At 36.5% G+C, this 25139-nt stretch overlaps 1 protein-coding gene across 4 annotated transcripts; it reads left to right on the top strand.

Annotated features, from left to right (window-relative positions):
- Positions 1 to 612: 612 nt before the first annotated feature.
- Positions 613 to 24273, top strand: ccdc18 (coiled-coil domain containing 18). Of its 4 annotated transcripts, none has more exons than XM_026206152.1 (28): positions 613 to 889; positions 1052 to 1173; positions 1453 to 1624; positions 1751 to 1900; positions 2947 to 3056; positions 3149 to 3277; positions 3431 to 3527; positions 3625 to 3746; positions 5490 to 5778; positions 6341 to 6428; positions 7710 to 7927; positions 8434 to 8544; positions 8622 to 8753; positions 8841 to 8975; positions 9979 to 10056; positions 10443 to 10559; positions 10654 to 10821; positions 14014 to 14156; positions 14940 to 15103; positions 15384 to 15597; positions 17511 to 17610; positions 17689 to 17805; positions 17894 to 17962; positions 18601 to 18741; positions 19478 to 19615; positions 19693 to 19905; positions 21216 to 21696; positions 22153 to 24273. In XM_026206152.1, exons 2-28 carry the CDS (start codon positions 1073 to 1075, stop codon positions 22158 to 22160), a joined length of 4005 nt encoding a protein of 1334 aa, XP_026061937.1. In that variant the 5' UTR covers positions 613 to 889; positions 1052 to 1072; the 3' UTR covers positions 22161 to 24273. The 4 variants fall into 4 exon arrangements, with proteins under 4 accessions (XP_026061937.1, XP_026061936.1, XP_026061935.1 ...); XM_026206151.1 differs by having other exon boundaries at positions 613 to 894; XM_026206150.1 differs by having other exon boundaries at positions 613 to 904.
- Positions 24274 to 25139: the final 866 nt, after the last annotated feature.

Raw genomic sequence — 25139 nt, 5'->3', positions numbered from 1 at the left:
AGTTAACACCAATTACTAAAGAGAGAAATCCTCTGTCCCTTCAAGATTATAATAATTAAATTTTAAAACAGCCATCACAAAGTCAAATCAAATCTTTGCATAGCTTTGACAGGAAACATTTGCATCTAACAATGCCTTGGTAGAAAAAAACGTCAAAAATAATAAAGCACATGCACACTTTGTAATCGTTCATATTGTGATAAGTAACTTTAATTTAATTACACACTTTTTAAGTTACATTTATATTGAAGTTTAATTATGGAATGCCGTTACATGTAAATAGTTATTCCCTAACAGAGTGCATATTTCTGTATTACCATAGCACGCAATTAACATCATTCTATGGCCCTGCTAGTTTATTTTTCTACAGTAAATACCTTGAAGATGGGTGTATCAAGCGAACAGGGATTAACAGCCCAAAATGATTCCCTTAATTTAAGATACAGATAGTAACAGATAAACAAAGCAGTAACAGCTATTTTAACCATCATACAGTACAATGTAAATAAAAATATAACGAAAACATAAAACAGTTAAACTTTAGCGCTGTAATAATCGCGCTGTCATTCGCGCCCCTGGCGCCTCAGTATTACGTCACGACTGTTGAGGACGGTTTTTCGTCTCAGCCAATCAACTGAAGCGACGACGGCAGCGCGTTTTGTTTAGATCTCAATGCAGTGAATGCTAGGCTAACTGAAAACAACAAAACAGGCGTTTTCTGCACAAAACTGCAGTTTTGAATATGCTGATGAGCAGATATTCACCAGTATAGAAATATCTCGTCAATTACCCACCGAAAAGCAGCGGAGAGCTAAACAATTGTGATAGAGTTGACGTTTGTTCCTTGACAACCTGTTGAATACATGAAATGAAGCCAAATCACTTGAGTGTAAGGTAATGTTAGGTATGATAACTCATTACTCATAACCATCAATAGACAAAGCTGTAACGTTAAATTAAAATAAGAAAGTATTTAAAGCAAGAACTATGGTGTGAGTTTAATGGTAGTTTTTAGCCAACTCTAATTAACGAAGATAATCTTTATTTGCAGGGCTCTTCATAACAATCACTAATGTTCAAAGACAACAAGGGGCTGGTAGACGATGTTGTTTCCTTGAGAAATCAGCTGCGATTAACAGAGAAAAACCTGCAGTCACTGGGGGAACAACTGAGGTTAGGCATTTTAGAACAACTTTAGTTGAGGATTGCTGAAATGCATTGTTGGTTTTACTTGATGATAGTTCCTTCAGATATGATTCAAGATGCAGTTTTGTGTCCCTTAGGTTTTATTAGAAATGGCTCTTTGACCCATGTAATTTTAAATGTTGTTTGTTTTGGTCATTTTTGTAAATAATTACTGTGATATTATACAGTAGCTAAGCATTATGGCATTTCTTGTATTATTTGCATTTCATAATTGAAAAAAAAAATATTTTCTGGCACTCATTTCAGTCAATCAGGAAATGATATCACTGGTGAGGATAATAACAGTAGTGCTGTGGACGGATTCCCAGGTCGTCTTACTTTAGAAGACCTTCAGAGTCCTGATCCTGGTCAACCAAGAGGAGCATATTCACACCCTGAGCAGAGGCCGTGTGCATGTGTATCCATTAGTGACTGCAGGGTAAGATGCTGTAAAGATATAGCAAATAAATTAACTAAAGTGTTGCTGAAAAAATAGACCCCCAAAACCCACTGATTTGAAAGGTTTTTGCGTTATTTGAGCTGTGTTTTTTGTGTTCATTTGTAGTCAGATAGAGACATGGAGACCGAGATGTCTGTACTCCGGAGGAAGCTTAACACCATCAGGCAGGAAAACACTTCTCTGGCCATGGAGAACAGGCAGCTCATCAGTGACATAGAAGCTTCTCAGCTTGAGTTAGTCAGCTCAAAGTCCAAGGTAATGCTATTCACATAGCTACTGGCTATGATGTGTGTTGGGTTCCTGCTGAGTTATTTAAGAGGTATGCTTCTGTTCATAAACTTGGGGAAGGTTAGTTTTTTTAATATTGTGAAATATTATTACAATTTAAAAGAACCATTTTAATATATTTTAAAATAAGCGTAATTTATTATTTCTTCAGTGTCATGATCCATCAGAAATCATTGTGGTAGGAAACATTTCTTTTTATAAATATTGGAAAAAAAAATTGCACTGCTTATTTTTAAAATTAATATTATATATTCTATATAGTATGTATATAATTTAACCCTCATACATTTTATACAGGATTTATTTAAAATAAAAATCTTTTGTAACATTATAAATTTGTGTACTGACACTTAAAAAAAAGGAATCTTTCACGCTGAATAAATGTTTTTTTCTTACTGACTCCAAATTCTTACAGCATTTCTTACTGACCCCAACCTTGTGATTACTTGTGTTTATTGTGTTTATTTTTACAATGTGTTGATATCATGTTGTACTAATTGAACATCATTTGTTTTAATTAGTGGTGTTTAATAAATCAAGCATCACTATTACATTGTTTATAGTTTGCATAAGAGATACATTGTTACTCTATAGATCACAAAAGGAGAATATCCTGGCCAGTGTTCCTTAAAAATGAAAGTGAATGAGGACTGGTTCTTTGAAACTGCAATTTAACTATAAATATAAAAGTATTATAGACGTAATCCATACAATTTGGACTCTGTATTCCCAGTCTTCTGAAGCCATATGTTTATTCTGTGTTGGAAACAGGCAGTAGTTAAAATTTTTGTTTACTAAAAAATTAAATCTGAACATCCACCCAAGCAGTCCTTGGCACATTCATGAGTTATGAAGTAGATTTCATATACAATTTACATACATTACGTACAATTTTTAACACCATACAAACAGCTTAGCAACATCTTTTAAAACACTCTGAAACATTAAAGTTGCCATCAAATGAATATTGAAATCTCTCTGGTTATATTGTTATTTGATGTTTGTTTGTATAGATGCGTCTGCTGGGATCCACTTTGGGAGCCAGGACCTCCAGTGTGTCTCACATGAATGAGCAGATTCTGGGTCTTGAGGCAGAACTAGAAACCCAGACCAAAGCTTTAGAGTAGGTTCATCTTCTATATCACTTACATCCTCCTTGAAAAATCTGATTCTTTTGTGGCACATATCTGGAGCAGCATGTTCTTGTTACTTCAGGGCTGCAGAGCAGAAGTTGGAAGAAAGTGAACAGACAGTGATGCAGAGTAACCGGCTGGTGGAGAAGCTCAGAGATGAGCTGAGAGTTGTTAAAGCGGAGTTAGCTGAAAGAACACGACTGGGAAAACGGTACAAGATAAAATACATTAATGAAAACATTAGACTAATTCATCCTGGGAACAGTAATCACTTAAAGCTGGAACTATCTCACATTTATAAGAAGTCTTTTTGTAATTCCTGAAAGCACACAACTTAAATTCCTGAAAAATGTTTCCTTCTAAGTGCTGAGCAGCAAAGAAACCAAGCACTTCGAAATGCAGAGAAGCTCACAGTGACCTTTAAAGAATACAAAGAGGATGTTTCTGAAAAACTCAGGAAGGTAATATAACGTAGGAATCTTAAACTGACATAGAAATCATTCAGTAATGACTTCTTTTGCTGCTGTATGTATCATGCATATCCTGTATTTGCTGAAGGTGTTGGCGAATGAGGGCCAGCTGAAAGTCAGCCTGATGGAGTGTGACAGGGAGAGAGAGGAGCTAGAGAGGAAGTGTGCTGAGCTGGAGAGAGAGAAGGATGGTCTACGTCACAACATCTGGTAAGAGACCATGTTATATACTGATATAAATTATATGCTGATTTATGTTGTGGAGATGTGAAGATCATTCATCAATGATAGTTAATATAATGTCAAAATACCAGTAATAGTAGACTTTTTTATATTATTTGATGCATAGAAAGTGTATATTTAAACATCTTTCTGAAACAAAATTTTTTTATAACATTAGAAATGTCTTTACTGTCACTTTTTAACAATTTAATGTGTCTTTGCTGAACAAAACTCTTAGGGCCCTAAACTTTTGAATGGTAACTAATGTATATTATATGTTAAGTTATTTCACAACACTGACCCAAACTACTTAGATCATTATTTCGGTATTTTAATGATTATGCAATTCTTAATAATGAAATGAAGTCACAATTATGTATAGTAGATTTAAAAGGGAAAGTGAATACAAACAAATCATAATACCACTCTGCATCATATTTGCTGAATGAAATCCAGATCTTGTTTTGTACTAACTTTGGGGTGCTGACAGGGGTGTCAAGCACTTATGATTTTTGAGGGGGCATGTGCGAGTGGGGGTGGGGGGATCATGCTTTTCATGTGACACAGCAGCCATGATAACACTGTATAACTGATATTCCTATAGGCTTATGTTTTATTTATTTTTCATTTTTATTCAAAACAATTCCAAACGTACTAACTGTATCAGGAAATATCTTGATTCTCAAATATATGAAAGTAAACACGTTTTGCACCTTCATAGATTGTTAATTAATAAGTAAATGGTGATGGGCAAAGTAGACTAATAGTGTAATCTATTAACTACACATAAAACCCTGACTTTTTACTTAAGTACCAGATATGGTTGGCATGCCATAAAATATTTTTTAATTTGACTGACTTTGTATTTAATGTGAATTTAATAGCAATATTGTAAGTTACTAACTAGAACACATTTAGGACATTTAAGAACATTTACATTATCACAGAATATTTCCATTCACTCTATCCAGAGTTCAGGCACTCTCAAAAACTCCCATTAAAATCACTAAGGCTGTTTACACTGTGAAATGAATACCTTACATTCGTACGCACATCTGCACTTTGGATTGCACAGACACTATTTAAACTGAACTGAGATGACATCACTAAATTCAATGATGAACTGCCTTTAAATGTCATTTTGCATTATTGACACACTGTTTTCGTAATGAATGTTGTTCAGTTGCATTGATGCAATGTATTTTGTTTAAAGCACTATATAAATAAAGGTGACTTGACTTTGTTGTTTCAGATGTGAGCAAAGCAACGTGTTTCAGCGATGGCACATATGAACATCTCTGATTGGCCATTGCATTCATAAGCTCTACAGAGTCATGTGTGATTGGCTATCTTGCAGCGCTGTACAAACACGTCTGTCTCTGGCTCAGCGCCAGCCAGCGAACACTTTTGAATTAAGCAGCTGATGCCGTGACGTACTGAACGATCTAATCACACTGGTGTGATCGTATCAAATATAAAAAAATATTATTTGGCTTTTTTTTTTTTTTTTTGTTCTTTGGAAGCTGCATTTTATATCCAATTATCTCCGAAATTTGAGGGGGCACTGTGCAAGTGAAAATTAAAATTCCATTGATGTCATCGCAACTAATACGCATTTTATCTAATATGTTAATCAGTAAACAAACTGATTATTTGACCAGTTGGATAAGGTATTGTTTGGAAAAGGTAAACTGCTCATGCTAGTTACTGCTCTTTCTGTTTTCTGATCAGTGAGCTGAAGGAGGTTCACAGCCGCTCTGAGTCTCTGTCCACTGAGCATGTGCAGCTGCAGTCTCAGGTTCAGCAGCTCTCAGATCAGCTGAAACAGCTACAGAGGGAGCTAGCAGAGAAAGAGGCTCAGCTGCAGCAGATGGCAGGGCTGAGGAAAGAGAACGAGGACCTGCGGCTCCTCACGGCATGTCAGGAGCAGAGGGTCGCTCATGCCCACAGAGAGAAAGAACAGGACAGAGCCGAGCTGACCAGCCTAGAGAGCATATTGGACTTGCTACATCTGAGAGAGGTGCTCATTAAACACACACACACACACCCTACATGAAAGTAATTACATTTTGCATGTTTAAAGGGATAATTCACCTAAAAATGAAAGTTCTGTCCTCATTTAAGGCATGTTTACACCAAGAACGATAACTGTAGTGATAGATATATTAGTGTCTACACCAACTGATGATAGTGTTATATGTCACTATGCTTGAGCACTTTAAAGCAGAATGGATTCTGAATGGCTGTCAATGATCAGCTGAAAAAAATCATTCTGAATGTGATTCCACCAGTCCTCTGTGTTTTTATGGTTGTAGATGTGGCGTACACTCTCTTCTGCTCTTTTCTGCGTTGTCATAACTATATTGTTATAGTTATAATTCTTGGTGTGAACTGGCCTTTACTTACCCTCATGAAGTCTCAAAACTGTATGACTGTTTTATTCTGTGAATCAAAAACAAGATATTGGTTATAATTTCAGTCATTGAAAGTTATGGAGTCTAAAACATAATTTGACTTCACTGATTTTTGTTTTATTTGCAAAAACAGTTCTCTTCATGATTGTGGAATGACTTGTGTTTCAGAATCGAGAGGGGGCACTGTGTGTGAACCCTTGTTTGCTGCCTGACTTGTCTTACACAAGCACCACTGAATTTCTCAAACACAAACCTGGTGAGCATATAACTGTCAGCATAGGGTACTGCTGCCTTCCCAAGACTGTCCACTTTCATTTATTCATGCATTTTTGTGTATTTTGTATTATTTTACTGGACATATGCCGCGTTTCCGCGTTAGAGGGTTGGACTCCCATTCAAGGGGTTGTGAGTTCTAGTCTCGGGCCAGACGGAATTGTGGATGGGGGGAGTGCATGAACAGCTCTCTCTCCACCTTCAATACCATGACTTAGGTGCCCTTGAGCAAGGCATCGAACCCCCAACTGCTCCCCGGGTAGCCGCAGCATAAATGGCTGCCCACTGCTCCGGGTGTGTGCTCACAGTGTGTGTGTGTGTGTTCACTGCTCTGTGTGTGCATTTCGGATGGGTTAAATGCAGAGCACAAATTCTGAGTATGGGTCACCATACTTGGCTGAATGTCACTTCACTTTCACTTCACTATACTTTCGTAGTTAGTTCAGACTTTGTGCATTCGTCTCGGGAGTGTGATGTCCGCAACGAGGCGAATCCTGTAATTTTCCTCTTTACAATAAAACGAAATAGGATATCAAATACCACTGCCTCCTTTGGTTTTCAATTAAGCATAATAACAGCTGCAGAAATGTACTTAGTTCAGGGATATGTGTATATGCAGCCATTACAATTAAACTAAATATTATATAAATTTGCCTTTTTTATTTTCATTTTGACATATAGATAAATTGAATACAGACCAAAGAAAACCTGTTAGATTTACCCCGCAGCTGAATTATATTTTGTGTTTAACCACTAAAGAGGCACCAGAGCCAGCGGCACATATCAGAAGGTCTATCCGAGGTGAGACTGCTTCTTGGCAGATAGATGATCACTGAGCTCCCGCTGATCGAGTGGAGCTCACCGTTTACAAGATCGGCGGAACGCATTTTTAAATAGGCGCTGTCTTTATAAATAAAACATAGATTTGAGTTTTAAACAACTACATTCTCGCCTGAAATACTTTTAAAATTACATTTCATGACACAATAACAGTAATATTTTGAAAATGTTGATCCGAATAAATGGTGGTTGAACTCAACCAGTGCTGCGTGAACTCAACCAGGCATTATTTTACCCAGAACTTTAAAATAAAGTTCTGCGTGAACTCAACCAGGCATTATTTTACCCAGAACTTTATTTAGTTCCTGGTTCCTGCGGTGGAAACACACCAAGTACCAGGCCAAAGTCCCTAGTTCCTGGGTAAAGTTCCTGCGGTGGAAACACGGCTATATTGTTACTTTAATCTTTCCCCCTGTTCATATAGGTGAACGTTATCAGAAACTGTTGGCGGTGCTTCAGACGGTTGAGAGGGAGAAGACCCGGCATGCCAGTGCCGCACAGGGCCTACAAGAGAGACTGACTAGAGCCCAGGAGGAGATTTCCTCACTGCAGACCTCCATCACAGAGAGATCCTCTCACTACCGGCAGGTCCACAACCAGCTACTGGACAAGGCTACACAGGCCACCTCCTTAGAGAAAGAGGTTTGTGACCCTTCAAATCAGTGTTTCCTGTACCAGAACAGTGTCACTGTAGTTTTGTGGGGTACCATGACATTTTTTTTAATTTAATTGTCTTTGCTGGCTGCATGTTTGAACTTGAAGCAGTGAAAAAAACGTTTGTTTGTATGTTTAGGCACTCCTTTTGGAAACTTCTGCTTGATAATATAATAAAGTCTTGTAATTCATTTATAATAAAAAATTATGTAATGTAATCTGTAATCTGTTTTTTTAACATTTGACTGTATGTACTACTTTAGAAGTGAAATTCAACTACCAGTGCAGAAAGTATTTCATTATTCATTAAATATTAACCAATTAAACATATGCAATGGCATGTACTACCGTTCAAATGTTTGGGACGAGTATGTTAAAAGTCTCCATGAAATCAAAATGTGAACACAACTTGATTTTATGCCAAATTCAGTAATTTATTGTTTTGAATTTTCTAGAAGTGTATTAATCTAACTGAGCAATGTTCTGTTTATAAGCTAAAAAAGAAGAGTTTGCGTGTGACTGTCCTGGAGAAACAGCTGCAGGAGAAGAGTGCTGCTTATTCACAGGCTGTAATGAAGACCAGCCAGCTTGAACAAGACCTTCTGGTAACGTATACATACAAAGCAAGTAATGATTTCAAGATAAAACAGCAAATCTATACTCCGTTTCTGTGTTACATTAGGAAAAGGCCAGCAGTATTCAGCACTACCAGTCGGTCTTGAACAAGAAACAGAGGGAGTATCAGCAGACTATAGAGAAAGTCAAAACGACACAGTCACACAAATGCAAAGAAATGGAGGACAGAATTGAGGTGGTATGTATGCTATTGTGCAGTTGTAATTTTATTGAACTTGTAAAAAAAAAAAAAAAAAAAAGTTAAAACCGTGTGTGTGTGTTTCAGCTACAGTTGTCTCTGGCTCAGAAACAGACTGAACTTGAGGAACTAGAAGAAAATATGACTGATCTTCACACAGAGAAGCAGCAGTCACAGCAGAGAGCTGATCTTCTACAGGCTGTTGTAGATAAGCTCACTGAGGTCAGATCTCGCTGCATACTCATTCCATGAATACAGTGGGTTTCCATATTCTGAGAATACATTAAAAATCTCAATTTGAATTGTTCCGAATGCATTGATATGTTGTTCTATGTGCCTTATTTGCCTACCTTTGTTCAGCCAATAGCAAGGGTTTGAGGCGTGACTATTGTACTAGCAGGCCAAGCCAGAATGGGAAAATAAAAAGATTCCTTTACAGAACAGATGTCAAATTCTAACATTTTCCAAAAATAAAGAGATATACAACGTTTTAATGAGGGGATTTGCAAGCTTGCAGAACTCCAGAGTCTGGACTAAACCAAAAAACTCCATTGTTTTGAGCGATATGTGGAACTGAAACACTTCTGATTGGCCATTGTGTTCCACAAATCAACAGATATGTCTTTGATTGGCTAAAATGTTCAATGATACAAAAACACTTAAATATAAATATTTGATGCTCTCTAGTGCGTGAACACAAATATGCAGTGGAGTCTGCTGTGAGGCGGCTGCAGAGTACTTTCTTTTTGTTGTTTGTTTGTTTCATTATAAAAGTTTCATTTTTCATTCCCAACCCAGGGTTTGAAAACCACTGGCCCACCCTACCTTTAAATTAAGAGGGAATTTGACTACTGATTTGTCAGTAATCAAATTAAATTTGTGATCTTGATCATGTGTAGACATGATCTCCCTTGAAGCACTTTAAATTAGTTTGTAATGAAAAAAAAAAAACGAATTTTTATTACATTTACATTTAATGCCTTTAGCAGACACTTTTATCCAAAGCGACTTTTTTTTTTTTCAGTATGTGTTCCCTGGGAATTGAACCCATGACCTTTTGCACTGCTAATGCAATGCTCTACCAATGAGCCACGGGAATTTAATTATTAAATTCATTAAATTTTTTACTTTACTCAGACTTCTGGACTGCACTGAGAGGCATTAACTGTGAATGTTGTGGGTTTGTGTAAATCTCTCTCTGAATATGTCTTAATTCCTTGGACAGGATTTTGAGGCAAAATCTAAATGCAGTGAAGAGGCACTTAGAAATGTTGAAGAGCAAGCTGCTGACTCTGCTTCAGTGGTGAGACTGACTAACTGTTTTTTACTTTGTTGTCTACTCAGCACTGTGAACAGAACAGGAGTATGGTATTGTATTGCTTTTTCTAAAGCAGTGGTTCTCATCCTTTTTGTCTCAAACCCCCCCATTTTACAAAACGATATTCAAATGTATTTCCTTATTTCTGCTGTAACATTACAAAGCCACATTTTTATTGACAGAACCTGTCAGTGTTGATATTTAAAATGACCTAACCATCATTCAGTCCTCAAAACAGAAAGTATTTTCTAGCCAACAAGTGCATACGCTGATTATTATGCAGCTGTTGAGATATAGAACCAAAACTCATGAGATCTATTGCCCCATAATTGAATTGGTTAGGTTGTCATTTCTGTTTTGTTTCTTTCTAGGTTAGGAACCTGCAGACTGAACTGTCCTCCTTTAAAGAGGAGCGGAGTCATTACCTCCAGCAGATGGAGGAGGTAAAGAAACAACATGATAGACAACTGGAGCTGAAGAACAGTGAGGTCAGTCACTTCCTCTTCCTGGGGGAACATTAGTTGAATGACAGTTAGAAGCTCCTTTTGGCTAATGTATCACTCATTGTAGCATTTTTATCAGCTGTCACAGCTGCAGGAAGAGCTGAAGAGGAAATGCATGGCTTATCAGAGCTCCAGTGAGGAGAACCTGCAGCTTCAGCACTCTATCCAGAACCAGCACACCATGTTGCAGGAGAGCACATTACGCATCGCACAGCTGGAGGAAAGCCAGAGTCAGCTGCAGAGCCAGGTACACACAGCTGGGTTCCCGTGGCTCTGGAAAACCAGGAAATATTAGTGAATTTTGATACATTACATCTTTCATAGATAGACGCTGCTGTCATTTAGGTTAAAAACACATAAATACTCTATAATAATCAATACTACATATATACAGTACATATCAAATGATCTGTAATAACAGGCAAAGCAATAGTGACCACAGCTACACACACTTGTGTGGTGCGACATTACTGTAGAATCCAATATAGTCGGCACATCATCGTCTTTTAGTTTCAATCTTTCTGAAAGTCCTGGTTGAATTGTGCTTTGTGTGTATTCTAATCCACTGTAAAATGAAGTGAACAAAGGACCAAGTTCTTACTGATGCATTCTGGAACTTCATTAAAAATAAAGTTCATCCACACTTTCATAATGTGGGTATCAAAAGGAAGGCAATGCAAAGACTTAGTCTGGTTTTTCTGTGGAGCATCTTAATCATTAGATTTCTGCATAGACCTGTGTTTGTCGCTCTCGTTTAGATCTCCCTTTAGATTTTTAGATTTAATGTGAAATTGCTATTGCAGTAATGGTTAGTAATTTTTAGTAATGGTTATTCTGGCCCCAGCATTAACTAGTTCAATTCAATTCAATTCAATTCAAGTTTATTTGTATAGCGCTTTTTACAAAATAAATCGTTACAAAGCAACTTTACAGAAAATTATGTTTCTACAATATTTAGTAGTAGCTAGTAGTTTGTGCACATTTGACAGGATTTTAGAAAAAATAAAAATAATAATAATAATACAAGACGTAGTCAGCTAGACGATGAACTATCAATATTATTAATTAAGTTATTATATGATTCAGTCACACATTTAGCAATAATTGTTAGTTCTGTTTGTTGATTCAAGGTTAGCATCATCTGAGGTCCTCTGAGGGTCAGCATCATCTCTTCTCAGGTGTTCTGGATCCAGACTGGAGCTTGTGTAAATCCTAGTTACCACGGGATGTAAATCCCGTGGCGAAACATAGAAACAAAATACAGACATCATTAGCATAGCTGCTGATCCAACAAAGTAAAATTAGTTTAACCCAAGCTAATGAATAAAAATGCAACTTTGAACAGATGCAACTACACTCACAATTAAAAAGATACATTATTCGAATGCTTGGCGAAAGAGATGTGTTTTTAATCTAGATAAACTAGTCTACTCATCAATGTTGAATGAGCTTTAAATTCAGCATTCTGTGTAGAATTTAAATGGGTCAGGTACATGCTGTGGTCTGTGCTACCGCTTTCTTTTTTTAAATTTGTACAAGACCCATGACTATCCACATGTCTGGGTATGCTTGCTTCATGCAAAATTAAGCTATATGATCATTGTGTGTAATATCCTAAAGCTCACCTTATATCACTATCAAAAAAACACATTTAGGTTACATTGTTAGGCTTCACGTAAAAACAAAAAACTGAAAAACTAAAATCAATTGCATATATTCTGGCAAGCAGGCACTTTTTATTATAAGAAAACTATAGAATCAATTCTGATCTGAGTAACTGATCAAACTCTGTATCATATATCATTCCGGTCTGATAATTTTTGCATATTCAGTATCATTATCCTGATTAGTATAATTTTTAAATGTCATCCTTGTTAATACCTGATCAATATATAAAAGAGTCATTCATTATTTTGAAGATATGTATAGTTGTGCCTAAGGGTTGTTCTGCTCCAGCATAAAACAAGCTTTTATCCAGTAAAAAAAAACCTTTGTACTGAACCTCCAAAGGGAGTTGACCCCATTTACTTTATTAAAGCATGTTTCTGGTTTCGTTTTAAAATATTTATTGGTTACTCCAAATAATCTATATCTATAATATATATATTTTTAATACAATAACTTTTTCACTATTGAATATTTAGTAATGTAATTTTGATTGTCCACTTTACACATTCTATAAAAGCTTAAGAAGTAACTTTGCAGCTACATGAACTATCACACTTATTTTTCAGTCATTCTACTGATATTTAAAGGGTTAGTTCACCCAAATATTAAAATTATGTCATTAATGACTCACCCTCATGTCGTTCCAAACAAGTGAGACCTCCGTTCATCTTCAGAACACAGTTTAAGATATTTTAGATTTAGTCCGAGAGCTTTCTGTCCCTCCATTGAAATTGTGTGTACGGTCTACTGTTCATGTTCAGAAAGGTAATAAAAACATAATCAAATTAGTCCATCAGACATCAGATGATCAGTTAGAATTTGTTGAAGCATCGAAAATACATTTTGGTCCAAAAATAGCAAAAACTACGACTTTGTTCAGCATTGTCTTCTCTTCCGGGTCAGTTCTTAGTGCGCTCACTGCAGTGTAGTGATATCTGGATCACGAATGAATCACTTGATGTAACCGGATCTTTTTGAACCAGTTCACCAAATCAAACTGAATCATTTGAAATGGTTTGTGTCTCCAATACGCATTAATCCACAAATTACTTAAGCTGTTAACTTTTTTTAATGTGGCTGACACTCCCTCTAAGTTAAAATAAGCCAATATTCCGGATTAATTCATGTACTCAAACAGTACACTGACTGAACTGCTGTGAAGAGAGAACTGAAGATAAACAGAGAGCCGAGCCAGATACCGAACAAAAGATTGACTCGTTCTCGAGTCAAGATCCTGTTGCATTGGTTTTCACATCACCCGTGGTTCTTTCGGACAGTTCGATTAAATAAACCAGTTGAAGAAAACGGTTCACAGGTTCTTTTGTGCTTGAAGTAATGAAGCCTTTCATTTACCCGCGCTCATAACATTAGCACAGAATCCGTTCAGAATCAATCATCAAAAGAATCAGTTTGGTTCAGATGCGTTGTGTGTCAGTCTGCTTCACGCTGAATCACACAACACATGCGCAGTATCATCAGCCTCTCGGTTCTTAAATCGGACTCCTTTCAATGGAGGGACAGAAAGCTCTCTGACGAAATCTAAAATATCTCAATCTGTGTTCCGAAGATCGACATGAGGGTGAGTTATTAATGACATAATTTTTTATATTTGGGTGAACTAACCCTTTAATACTTATAGAATAGCAAGTGCATGTCAACTTATTATCCTATTATTCACCCTGTTGCTAATGTACAGGCAATGACTTTACTGCATTTAGAAAATAAACTAATCTTTAACGATAGTGGGATTATATCTACTGATCGCTCACAGGTGTCCCAGTTAGAGCAAGATTTGGAGAAGGAGCGCACTGCCTTATCTCAGGCTCTGAGGAAAAGGGAGAGAGAGGTGGAGGAGGCCACTCAGGAGGTGCAGAAGAAGGAGAGGCAGGCCGCAGAGCTCTCTGGCTCCATAACGTGAGACCACCTGGCATTTCAGTTCCTTAATTTACCTTTTGTATTGAAGGAATATTTCTTTAGCAGTCATTTTTGTGTACCACTGCAAATAGAAATCCAAAACTGGTTTATGGGTTTCTACGCAGCATGGAAAAGTATGAAATTTGATTTGAGTGTTTTTCAGGGCTGTGTTTCCCAAAAGCATTGTAAGCCTAAGTTGATCATAGCTCCAGTGGTTTCAATGGATCTATGACATACTTAAGTTTACGATGCTATGGGGGAACGCAGCCCAGGTCTGGATAACGATTTAAGAAAGAAACGGAGTATGTATTTTCAGACCATTGCCCCTATTCTATTTTCAAAAATATAAAATATAATTTCTAAAAAATAAATGTATAATACAAGCATAGTGTTTTTTATGCAAGTGTGAAAGCATATGACTGAAGAAATTACTAGAAAATGTTTGTTGGCTTCAGTTTACATTAGCTGGAACACTGACCTTTTTTATGAGACTTGGCCTGAGGCTTTCCCTTGAGAGGATCTTATGACTGTTTTTTAGTTTCAAAGCCTTTGTGTCCCTAGCCACTCCCGCTAAACTTTTTCTCTATATATACTGCAACAGCAAATTATTTTAGCTGAGGAAGAAAGTGCTTCACATAGTGTCTGTTCACATAAATACTAGGATTTTCATATCTTGATTTTCTGTCACTTCTTTTAAGGTCAGTTATCTTTTACCTATAGTCACATCCATACAACAACTGGACATTAATAAAAGATAGTAATGTTAAGCTGTGTGTTTTTCAGGCAGCTGAGTTCAGAGATGAGTAAGTGTCGAGTGGAGCTGTCAGACATGGAGCTGGAGCTGCTGCGTTTGAGGAGAGACAGCAACACAAAAGCCTCTCAGCTTAATCAGATGGAGGAGTCACTCAAGGAGACCAAAGGCCTGCTGGATAAGAAGAGTGAAATTGGTATGCAGCTCCAGTGACCACCAACAAATTTATAATGGGCATAAATGTCTGAGTTGTACTTAAACCTAAGCCTCTTAAAAATTAAGAATTTAAGAATTATCAACAGACACTCATTAGGGTTTGCAAACCTAATTTTAAGAAAATCTCACTCGAATGTGTTTTGAACTTCACAAGGAGACACTCATAGTCTAGTCCAGTCTAGGCTACAACTCTGAGGAAGATGCAATGAATCATTTTTATTTTAGTAATATTCTTATGTTTTTTTGTCTATGCGTCTCAGTTGTGGACCTTGAAGAGAAGCTCCATCGCAGTGAGATGGACAGGAGGAACTCACTGCAGCGGGCTCAGTTGCTGGAGGGACAGTTGCAGGAGGTGCGCGGAGAGCTTGCAGATACCCTGGACCACCTGCAGGAGCTCAGAGACCTGCTGCAGAGGACACAGCTGACTTCAGACCAACAGCAAGCAACAATCGATAAAATAGCTGCTGAGCTCAGGTGAGCTGCTCCACCACCTTGCTCTGACTGCTGGGAAGCCACAGCAGTCCTTCCATCATGGGATATGCAGAATTACTGAGGTTTCTAACATCCTCACTCATGTTTGGCTGAGGACGTTGTGTTGTTTATATGCCACTGAAAGAGATTATGATGGATCTGTAAAGGCCCCAAAAACACATTTTGTGTTTTTAGAAAACCATTTTTATATGGGATGCAAGAAAGGATAAATATTTTGTTGTAAATATTGCATCCTGGTTTTTCTCTAGTTCTTCTTGATGGACATTAATGGTGGATGTCTTAGCAGAGACCTGTGAAGTCATTCCATTTTCATTTTATTTCCTAAACCCAAGTTTCCGACATTTCATAAAGGTTTTTTGGTATATTTATGTATAAATATAGTATATGCACTTTGAAAATACAAACCACATTATGCTGCTCTAATATAATAATTGTCTAAATCTATTATTTTGATTATAAATATGAGCCATTATAACTTATATTTATTGTTTTTTCTTTTAGTAATGTGTTATGTATTATAATGTGATAAATTAATTGATTTAGATTAAATGTACAATTTCTTTTTTCTTTTTTTAATATATAACTTGAGTCTTTGTACAGTGAGTGTCCAAATATTGATAAATATATGTGTTACAGTAGTCTATGGGATTAATAGATTAAAATTTGTTTTTATATATACTTAGTTACATTTAAAAGTTTAGGGTCAATAATTCAATAATTGAACACTTTTATTTAGCGATGCATTAAATTGAAAAATGACAGTAAAAATGCATTAAATGTTACAAAAGATTTCGATTTCAAATAAATGTTGTTCTTTTGAACGGTCTATTCATCAAAATATCCTGAAAAAACATGTTCAGAGTTTTCACGAAAATATTAAGCAGCATGACTTCTGAAGGGTCATGCGACACTGAAGCCTGGAGTGATGGCTTCTAAAACTTCAGTTTTGTTATCACAGGAATAAATGACACTATAGAGTTATTCTAAAGTGTAACAATATTCCTCATTGTCAATCAAAAGCCCCAGAGACTTCATAAGAAGTACTGTACTGGCTACAACTCAAGCAATCGTTCCATTCTTCAGAATGTTGTCAGTTTGATCTAATCATGGTCAAAACAAGCACATTCACAATTTCACCACACCTCAAACATATTCAGTCAAGCCACTGTAGTGCTTCATAACAGAATTTGTCAGCATGAAGATTAATTTTGTTGAAATGTGCCACATTTACCCAGCTACACAACTACTGGTCATTACACAACTACAACAATCAAAAGATTTCTTCATAAATATACCTTTTTGACAACAAGTGATAATCATAGAACACATCCACACAACTCGCACCATATATGATTCTCTACGTTCGTGTTCTTTTTCATCATGTGTTTGTGAACTGTAGTATGCAATGTTCCCCATGTTGCACACTGGACTCAAAACAGAGCTAAGGATACTCAGTCACATTTAAAAACATTAGCAGTGGATTGTGGCATCTGTTAATATTGGTTTGTAACAGATTTGCTAAATTATTTGTTATGTACCTCACTGAACAAATTCAAAACCTCATGCACATAAAGATCTGTAGTTTTCGTACTGTGACGTAGCTGGTCACCAGTTAAAAATCAAGTGTGTCATTTCTGCATCAAATGCAGTTGACAATATAATGTCCAGTCTCCCCATCAGCCTATTTGACTATATCAAATAAATACCCATTCAAACCACACAGGATGGTTTAACTAATTATTTTATGTTTATAGTTCTCTTTGCATATAGGATGGGAAACAAGTATTTTAAATTGCACATATCTTTAGCCTTGTTAAAATCTATTCAAAATCTAATGCAAACCAAAATAAATGGTTGAATGAATAAATGATTTTCTCATTGGATGTGTTTTACAGAGAGAGTCAGAGGGAGCTGGAGGAGAGGAACCATGAGGTGCTGGATCTGGACAGTGCTCTGAAAGAAAGGCAGGGGGAGCTACAGCAGAGAGCGCAGCTGGTACCACACATAAACATAAACAAGATCTCCATTATCTCCATGTCTCAACTCTTCTAAAGCATTGTGTTCTCTCTTGAGTTGGGACAGCTGGACGTGGCCATTAAAGAGCATAAACTGGAGATGGAGAAGAATGTGGAGTATTTACAGGGAGCTCTGGAGAAGAGCCAGAAAGAGCTTCGAGAGAAGGACCAGCAGGTGAGTCATTGAGAGTGACCATGCTTAGTATATATATAGTTTGTTAATGGACAAATTGACTTATGAGGTCTCGTGGCTCTCTGGGCAGATGCAGTTCTTGATGGAGAGGATGGAGATGCTGAAGTCACAGATTCAGGTTAAGGAGGACCTGGAGATGGTATGAAACATTTGAACCAAATGACAACCTCCTGCTCTCTTGTGAAGCCTATACGGAAGTGACTAAAACTGCAATTCATTGACTGGCCGCTAGATGCATAGACTCCCCATGTTAAAATGGCCAACTTTACAGCAGAAAACAAACCCTGTTTTTATACAGGTTTGAACCATAGAGAGGACTGCGGAGAGAGTATAAGTTTTAACCCTGTATTTAAGAAAGTAAAGTGAGTAATCTCACAAATCCTGTCAAAAGCATACCCAGATCCATGCCCATTTTCACCTGAAAATCATAATAAAACTCTGAGCAACCCTCTGAAAATTTGATTAAGAAATTACGATACAAGCAGAAAATAACAGTGTTAAAACGATAAACTCTTGCTATACAGGAATTAGTCCACAACAGGTTGTGTAACACTTATCTTTAAAGGCCGTTGTTAGACTTATTTCCTTTTTTCATTTTATCATGGGTGCCATGTCATTCTGACAAACAATAATTTTATCAGTCTTAGAGCTCATCATAATCTTATGCAAGTATGCATGCTTGCTGTATGGTCAGAAAATTGTTTAAAAAAAAAAGACTAAGCCTTTCAATTGCATTGTTTAGTCTCAACCTATATTGTGTGTCTGTGCGTGTGTCAGGATGCTCTTGAACATGGCCAGCAGCTGCGTGTGTATCGTGAGCAGCTCCAGAAGACTGTGCAGGAGCTACAGGAAGCACATACACGCTGTGAATCTCTAAATAGACAGATGAATGAAGTCACCCAGCAGGCACTTCAGAAGGTGAAATGTCTGCAGCTTTAAACTTGTTTACATGCACATTCTTAAAACAATTATGCTTAAACCAATTTGTGGTCATGTAAACTCATCAAAACATTTCTTTAGAAATTGTTTGTGTTCTAAAGTACATCCTCATACAGCTAAAGGACTTCTCCTTTAGTGATGTAGTTGTACAAACTTAAAACATGCGATGATACATTGCTGGTCATTCAGCATTTCCATTAAAAAATTATGAGAATACTATTAAGAATACTTATAACAATATAAAACATGCTAAGGTCTGATGAGCTAATGTTTTCAGTGGTGCGTTAAACTGATTTCAATTAATTGGAATAAACAATGGAATAATGCACAAACACTAATAGAGCTCAAGACAAGTGATTTAAAACACGGGTTTGTAAACACAGGTTTCTTGCATTGCCTGGTTATTGGTTTGCATGTAACAACAAGTTATTTTAATAAACTGAATTTAGCAGTTATCAGTGTGTGTTGTGGGTATGGTGTGCACTGAAGTTGGATGTGTGACTTGATGAGAAAATGAAGAGATTTATACAGAAAATTCCATTATCTCACGCCTACGATTTAAACTTTGATAACATGTATGGTGTAACATCAGTTTTTGGCTTAGTAGCACGTCAGTACATTGTTGAGCAGATCAGTGAAAGGTACCTTTTAATGAGCTATCTCTCAGATGCCTCAGGGGCTGATGGTCCTTAACCTGTTTGTTGTTTTTCTGTAGGAGAAAGAAGTTCATAAGCTGCGAGAAGAGATGTCTGTGATGGAGAAGCACTCTACACAGGCAGAGGTCAGACTCCAGGCCACCATTACTTCCCTGCAGCAGGAGCTTGAGCAGCAGAGAGAGGAGCACCACAGAGAGGTTTGGAGAATCAGAACATTTGTCATGGGACAGTTGAGCTGGTTTGCTGGGTCTGACCCTCTCTCTCTGCTTTCCAGCTTTCAGCTCTCCAGCAGACGCGTGGGCAGCTGCTGAAGGTGTCCGATCAGATTTCCAGCAGCTTGCGTAACTCTCAGGAGCAGCTGAGCCAGCGGCTGCAACAGGCCCGAGACCAGCTTGAAGAGGCTAGATCTACCTCTGCTCGCCTACACGCTGAGCTTCACAGCAAAGAACAGCTCCTACAGAATGCTAATGAGACCCTGCTTATCAAGGTGCACGACTCACTGGATGGTGTCTTACAAAACCACTACATACAACAGTTCCATATTACGTTTGCATCAAACATCCATACATTCTCCAAAACTGCTTGCCCAATAGATGCTGGAACCTATCCTATCATTTTGGACTGATGACAAGTCCAATATTTTACATATAAAACGGTTCATTTCTAGAGTTATACTGTGAGGAAAAGTGCCATGTACAAGCAGCAGTATGGCTGTACAATTTGGATTACAGTCTAATCAAATTTTTTTTACTATTATTATTTTTATTAAATAGTGTACTATAGTAAATAGTTTTGTTTGTTTTCACTGTGCTTGTTTGTAGGGCTGCATGTAATGAGCAAAAGTTGTGTAATTTATAATGACTACCGGTAATAATAAAAATAATAATATAAATATTTAAAAAGATGCATATTACTATTTTAATGTTTGTTTGTAAAATAAAATGTATAAGTATTTGAGAACAATTTTGTAATACATTCTTATAATAATAATAATAACATAATTATACATTTAATTGAAAATATAATTTATTAATAATTATGTATTTTTGTTTTATTTTTCTTATTTAATAAGAAGTTAACAAAATGAAATTACTATTATAATATTTGTTAAAATAAACCGTATTTATGAAAATTATTTTATTTATTTTTTTATTAAAATATAATAATCATTAATAGCCTTGTTTAGTATGTCAATATATAATGCAACTGTGCTCATGGCGACCAGACCTAGATTCCCGTCTCAAGGTTCTTTGCCGATCCCATCACTGTCTCTTCACCCAATACTTTCCTGTCTGCCCTTTACTGTTCTATCAAAAAAAGAAATAAAAGCCCATAAATATAACTTTAAAAAATAAAACATATATAATAATCATTCATGCAAACACTACACTACTTAAAGCTGATTGGCCATATTAAAAAAAAAAAAAAAATTTTAACAGCCAAACAAAATATTTCTATAAAAGTAATACATTCAAAATGACCATTATGTCTTGATGTGTGAACCACGAACGTGTAGAAAAATAGTATGGAAGAATTTAATCTCATTTTGAGACTTAAAAAGGATCTATTTTAACACATCAGGAGAAATGGACTGAGTACTGTACAGTAAACAATAATCAGTCTTTGAATCCTAAGCATACATTTGCCTTAAAAGCCAACTGTATACCCTTTTTTTTTTTACATATATAAATTAATAAATAAACTGTCTAGGTAGACATCTCACTAGGTTGTGGAACAAAGCTAATGTATGATTTTTAATAATCTTTTTCTCTAACTCCTTGTACTGTGTTTTCTTAGGAGTCAGAGATCACCCGTCTTCAAGCCAAGCTCTCAAGCTTCGAAAGAGCCACAGATCTACACAACATCACACTTCGTCACAAACCCAGCACTCCTCCACCCCCCTCTCCTCCTCTCAAAGACTCTATTCTTCACGGCTCCCCATCCCCCTCTCACAAAAACACTTCAGCACGTTCCAGCATCTCCTCCTGGCAGAACACCTTCTCTGACACATCTGTGGAGCTTTCAGACAGTTTGAAAGCCAGTGTACAGGCTGCAATGCTGCTGCCCCCCTCCCCAGACCAGACCTGGCAGGGTCTGAGCACCCATGAGGCCACCTCCACTACAGACATGTCCTTTAATCCTCTCACATACATGCTGGACCAAGAGCAACCAGAAGAACCAGATTTAGACTCTCTGTCAGGTATGCTGAGGTTTGTTAACCAGACTCTGGCGCTCCAAGAGCAGCAATCCCTCTGTGACACCAGCACCCACAAAACAGGCAAGTAACATAACTGCATGTAAGCACTTGTATAATATCTGTTGTTTATTAAAATGTTTATTAACTTAATATCGCTCATGCTTAAAAGGAGAGTTCACCCTAAAATGACAATTCTGTCATCATTTCTTTCTTTCTTAAAACGAAAGTCAGTGAGGTCCAATGTTGTTTTGGACCCTAGTGACTTTCATTATATAGACAAAATGGTTGAAGCATATCTTAAAATACACTGCTGTTCAAAGATATAAGGTCTTTTTTAATACTTTAATGCAGCAAACATGCATTGAGTTAATCAAAAACAATAATAGTAAAAACATTTATAATGGTACATTTTTTTTTTTACTTTTTATTTATCAAAGATTTCTAAACGTATTATTATTGTTCATGGTTCTGACAAAAATATTAAGCACCCAACTGTTTTCAACATTGATAATAAGAACACTTTTGCTTTCCTTGCAGGAACATGATGAGGTGCAACCGTACTGTGTCTGTCCTGACCCATCAACTAAAGATATTCCTGAAGTCAGAGGAACAAAACCTGCTGCGGATTCATTAATTTTGCCCCGAGCTACTAGATGATTTTTGTATGAAGGCTAAAGGTTACATGTAACCAACTGAACGTTGTGAATCAGTTTGGTAGAGCTGTTTGAGTTCGTCCAGTAGTATGATCAAACATGTCCCAACTGATTTTGAAATATCCTTTTCAGTGGTGTTTTTGTATTTAGGTATATATTTTTGTTTTACATTTTATGATACTAATTTATATGATTTCTAATGTGTATGATTGATTGATTCTTAATAAATCTTTAGATATTCAGAAACCTCTTTTTGCTTTCATGGCAAACTGTCACATTAAATTAGTTTTTCTGAATCATCTTGTTTCAGTCTAACACCAAAGTCCACTATATAGCAGGTTAATAAGAAGTGTGCCATAGTTTAAATTAAGTAAATATGTCTAGGTGTGTAATTTAACATGACTTTCGGAGGAAGTCAATAGCTTTATTCCCATTGTGCTGATGCAATAGTTAAACAAAAACTTGTTAACATGTTCCAAATGTTAAGTATATACAAAAGCATGGTAAAAGATATAAATACAACAGAAAACACTAGCAAAGCATCGCTGCTTCTGTTTTCTCTCCTTATGCTGATTTGCATGCATGAAAGAGGCTTTGGTTTGCAGTGAAGAGGATGTGGTCAAAGATTGGTGATTTATAGCAGCAGTCTCACGCTATGTGCACGTACTGAGAACTCTGGAAACCCTATAGTTAATTTCTTTAAATGTATTGACTAAACATAGCTATTAAGAAGATTAAAACATTATTTAAACCATGCACTTTAAATGCCTGTATGATGTGGAGCTAGTAGAAGTGAAGGATGTGAGTTGGTGCTTCTGTCTGCATTAAACGCTGATCTGTGTCGCGTGTGGCTTTTAGAGCTCTGTGGTGTTAAGGGCAGAAACCATGCTGTTTCAGTCCTTTCAAAGCGGGAACGTCTGGTTTTTTGGCACACGACTCTCATGAAAAAGAACAGTACGTAATTACATTGAATGTCTACTTGTAGCATACTTTTTTGAAACCGTACCTGCAGATAATTTAATAAAGAAATTAAAGGCCGCCTAAGTGTACAAGCTCAAGACTTGCTTTAAAGAAATGCAGTAGGTTACGGATAACTGTTAAGTCTCTGAAAACATTTGCAAATGCTTAGACTAGAGTATGCTGATTTAAATTTTCATGATTGTCCGACGTAGCGCCAAGGTTTGAAATGCTCCACCCTTTCAACCATCTCTCTGTTAATGAAAATATTGTAAGGGTGGATGTGTACATACTAAAGCATATGTAAGCTACTTGATTATAATTTAACTGTAGTGTGTTATTCAGTATTGTGTTTTTAACAATGTGATCTGATATTTTTACAGTATGTCAGAAAACAAATGTAGAAAAGTTTACTTTGTGCACCACGTTTTATCATCTTGTACACTTCCTCCTTTTCCTTTTTTAATTTTTTTTTTTTACATAGACCTTACAATGTAACAATTACAACAGAATTTTTACGCTCTCAATTGCACATCTTCCACGTGAGTGCAGCATCTTCTTGCTGGAGCATTTGCAATAACTACTAGGCAAAAGCCTGACCATCTCATGGGCTTTCATTTTGGAAATCTCCTCTCTGCAGCCTTTTGCTCTTTGTTAATTTGACCTTTACAATGGAGAAGTCTCCAATGGCAACTATGGCAACAGTTTCCACGAGACCATAAAGGTCTCTAGTGATTCCCTCTCATTGTTTGATTATTGACATTGCCACAGCCCCTTTATCTTAAATGCATACTTCTGTCACCCACCTTTTTGGGGCAGATGTCCACAGCTGCCACTCTCATAGGCTGAGGAGTCACAGTTATTCCAGCACTGCAGAGGAGTTTAATTCCGGAAATCAAAGAGCTTTGTGGCTCACCATCTGTCCGCTGATTATTTAACTTGCTAGTTCGGCTTTAACATAAGCTCTCCATCAGCTCTCCTTGCAGAGAGTTTAAAAAAAGGATTAGGATCTGGTAAATATTACAAAATGATTATAAGACGAAACAAAGTTCTCATTTAATGTATTTAACAGTGAAGCTTTCACAGTATATCTCAATCTTTAATGGTCAGCTTGTCAGTTCCCATCTTTGACCAATGTTTTTGTTTAATAAATAATAAATGAGTGTTTGTGCCATTAAAAACCATTCTGTTGAGTACTGTAGATGCCTGTATACTTCAGGAAGTAAGAAATATGAGACTGTAGAAAATCAATGAACAATAAAACCCTTTTAAAATGTATAAAATACAATAATATCCGCATGTAATGTAATTTACAGCTGTTGTCTGAGAGTTTTACCAATATATCCAATCCCATTTTAAATGGCCTTTCATGTCTGTGGGTTAATTGCAAGCACATGTTAGTGGGGGAGATGTTTTAAGTTTCAATCCACCATTTCTGTGGTATAGGCAACCCGCAAAAGCAGCATCTGATTCTTATTTTACATTATATTATTTTTGTCTGTCATTTTGCAATGCCTTGTCTAGTTTTCTTCATGCTGTCCTTCCTGTATCAGAAGCTGAAATGTGTTAAAGTTTGCCAACAATGTTTGTGTAAACTGACAAAATTTGTCATTCAAGTTCCTCTTGTATTGTGTGGCCACTGCTTTCCTGTTGCTACATTATTATGCAAACATGTACGTGTAACACTGCTCTGTTAGAATAGCTTGAAATTTATTAGCGGTCTGTTGTTTGAAAGTTTGAGAGTTTTTTATTTATTTATTTTTTAAATAATGTATAAGAACTGTTTATAAATAACGGGAATTCATGACAAACAAGAATGTTGTTTACTTAATGAACATTCGGAGAAACTTTTGGCTGACATAAAACATTTAATATTGTGTATTATGTTTGTTGCAAATGGGGGGGGGGGTGTTT

This window comes from Carassius auratus, chromosome 27 (assembly GCF_003368295.1).
Source record: "Carassius auratus strain Wakin chromosome 27, ASM336829v1, whole genome shotgun sequence".
Taxonomy (NCBI): domain Eukaryota; kingdom Metazoa; phylum Chordata; class Actinopteri; order Cypriniformes; family Cyprinidae; genus Carassius; species Carassius auratus.
This window is presented reverse-complemented; position numbering and strand designations above follow the sequence as displayed.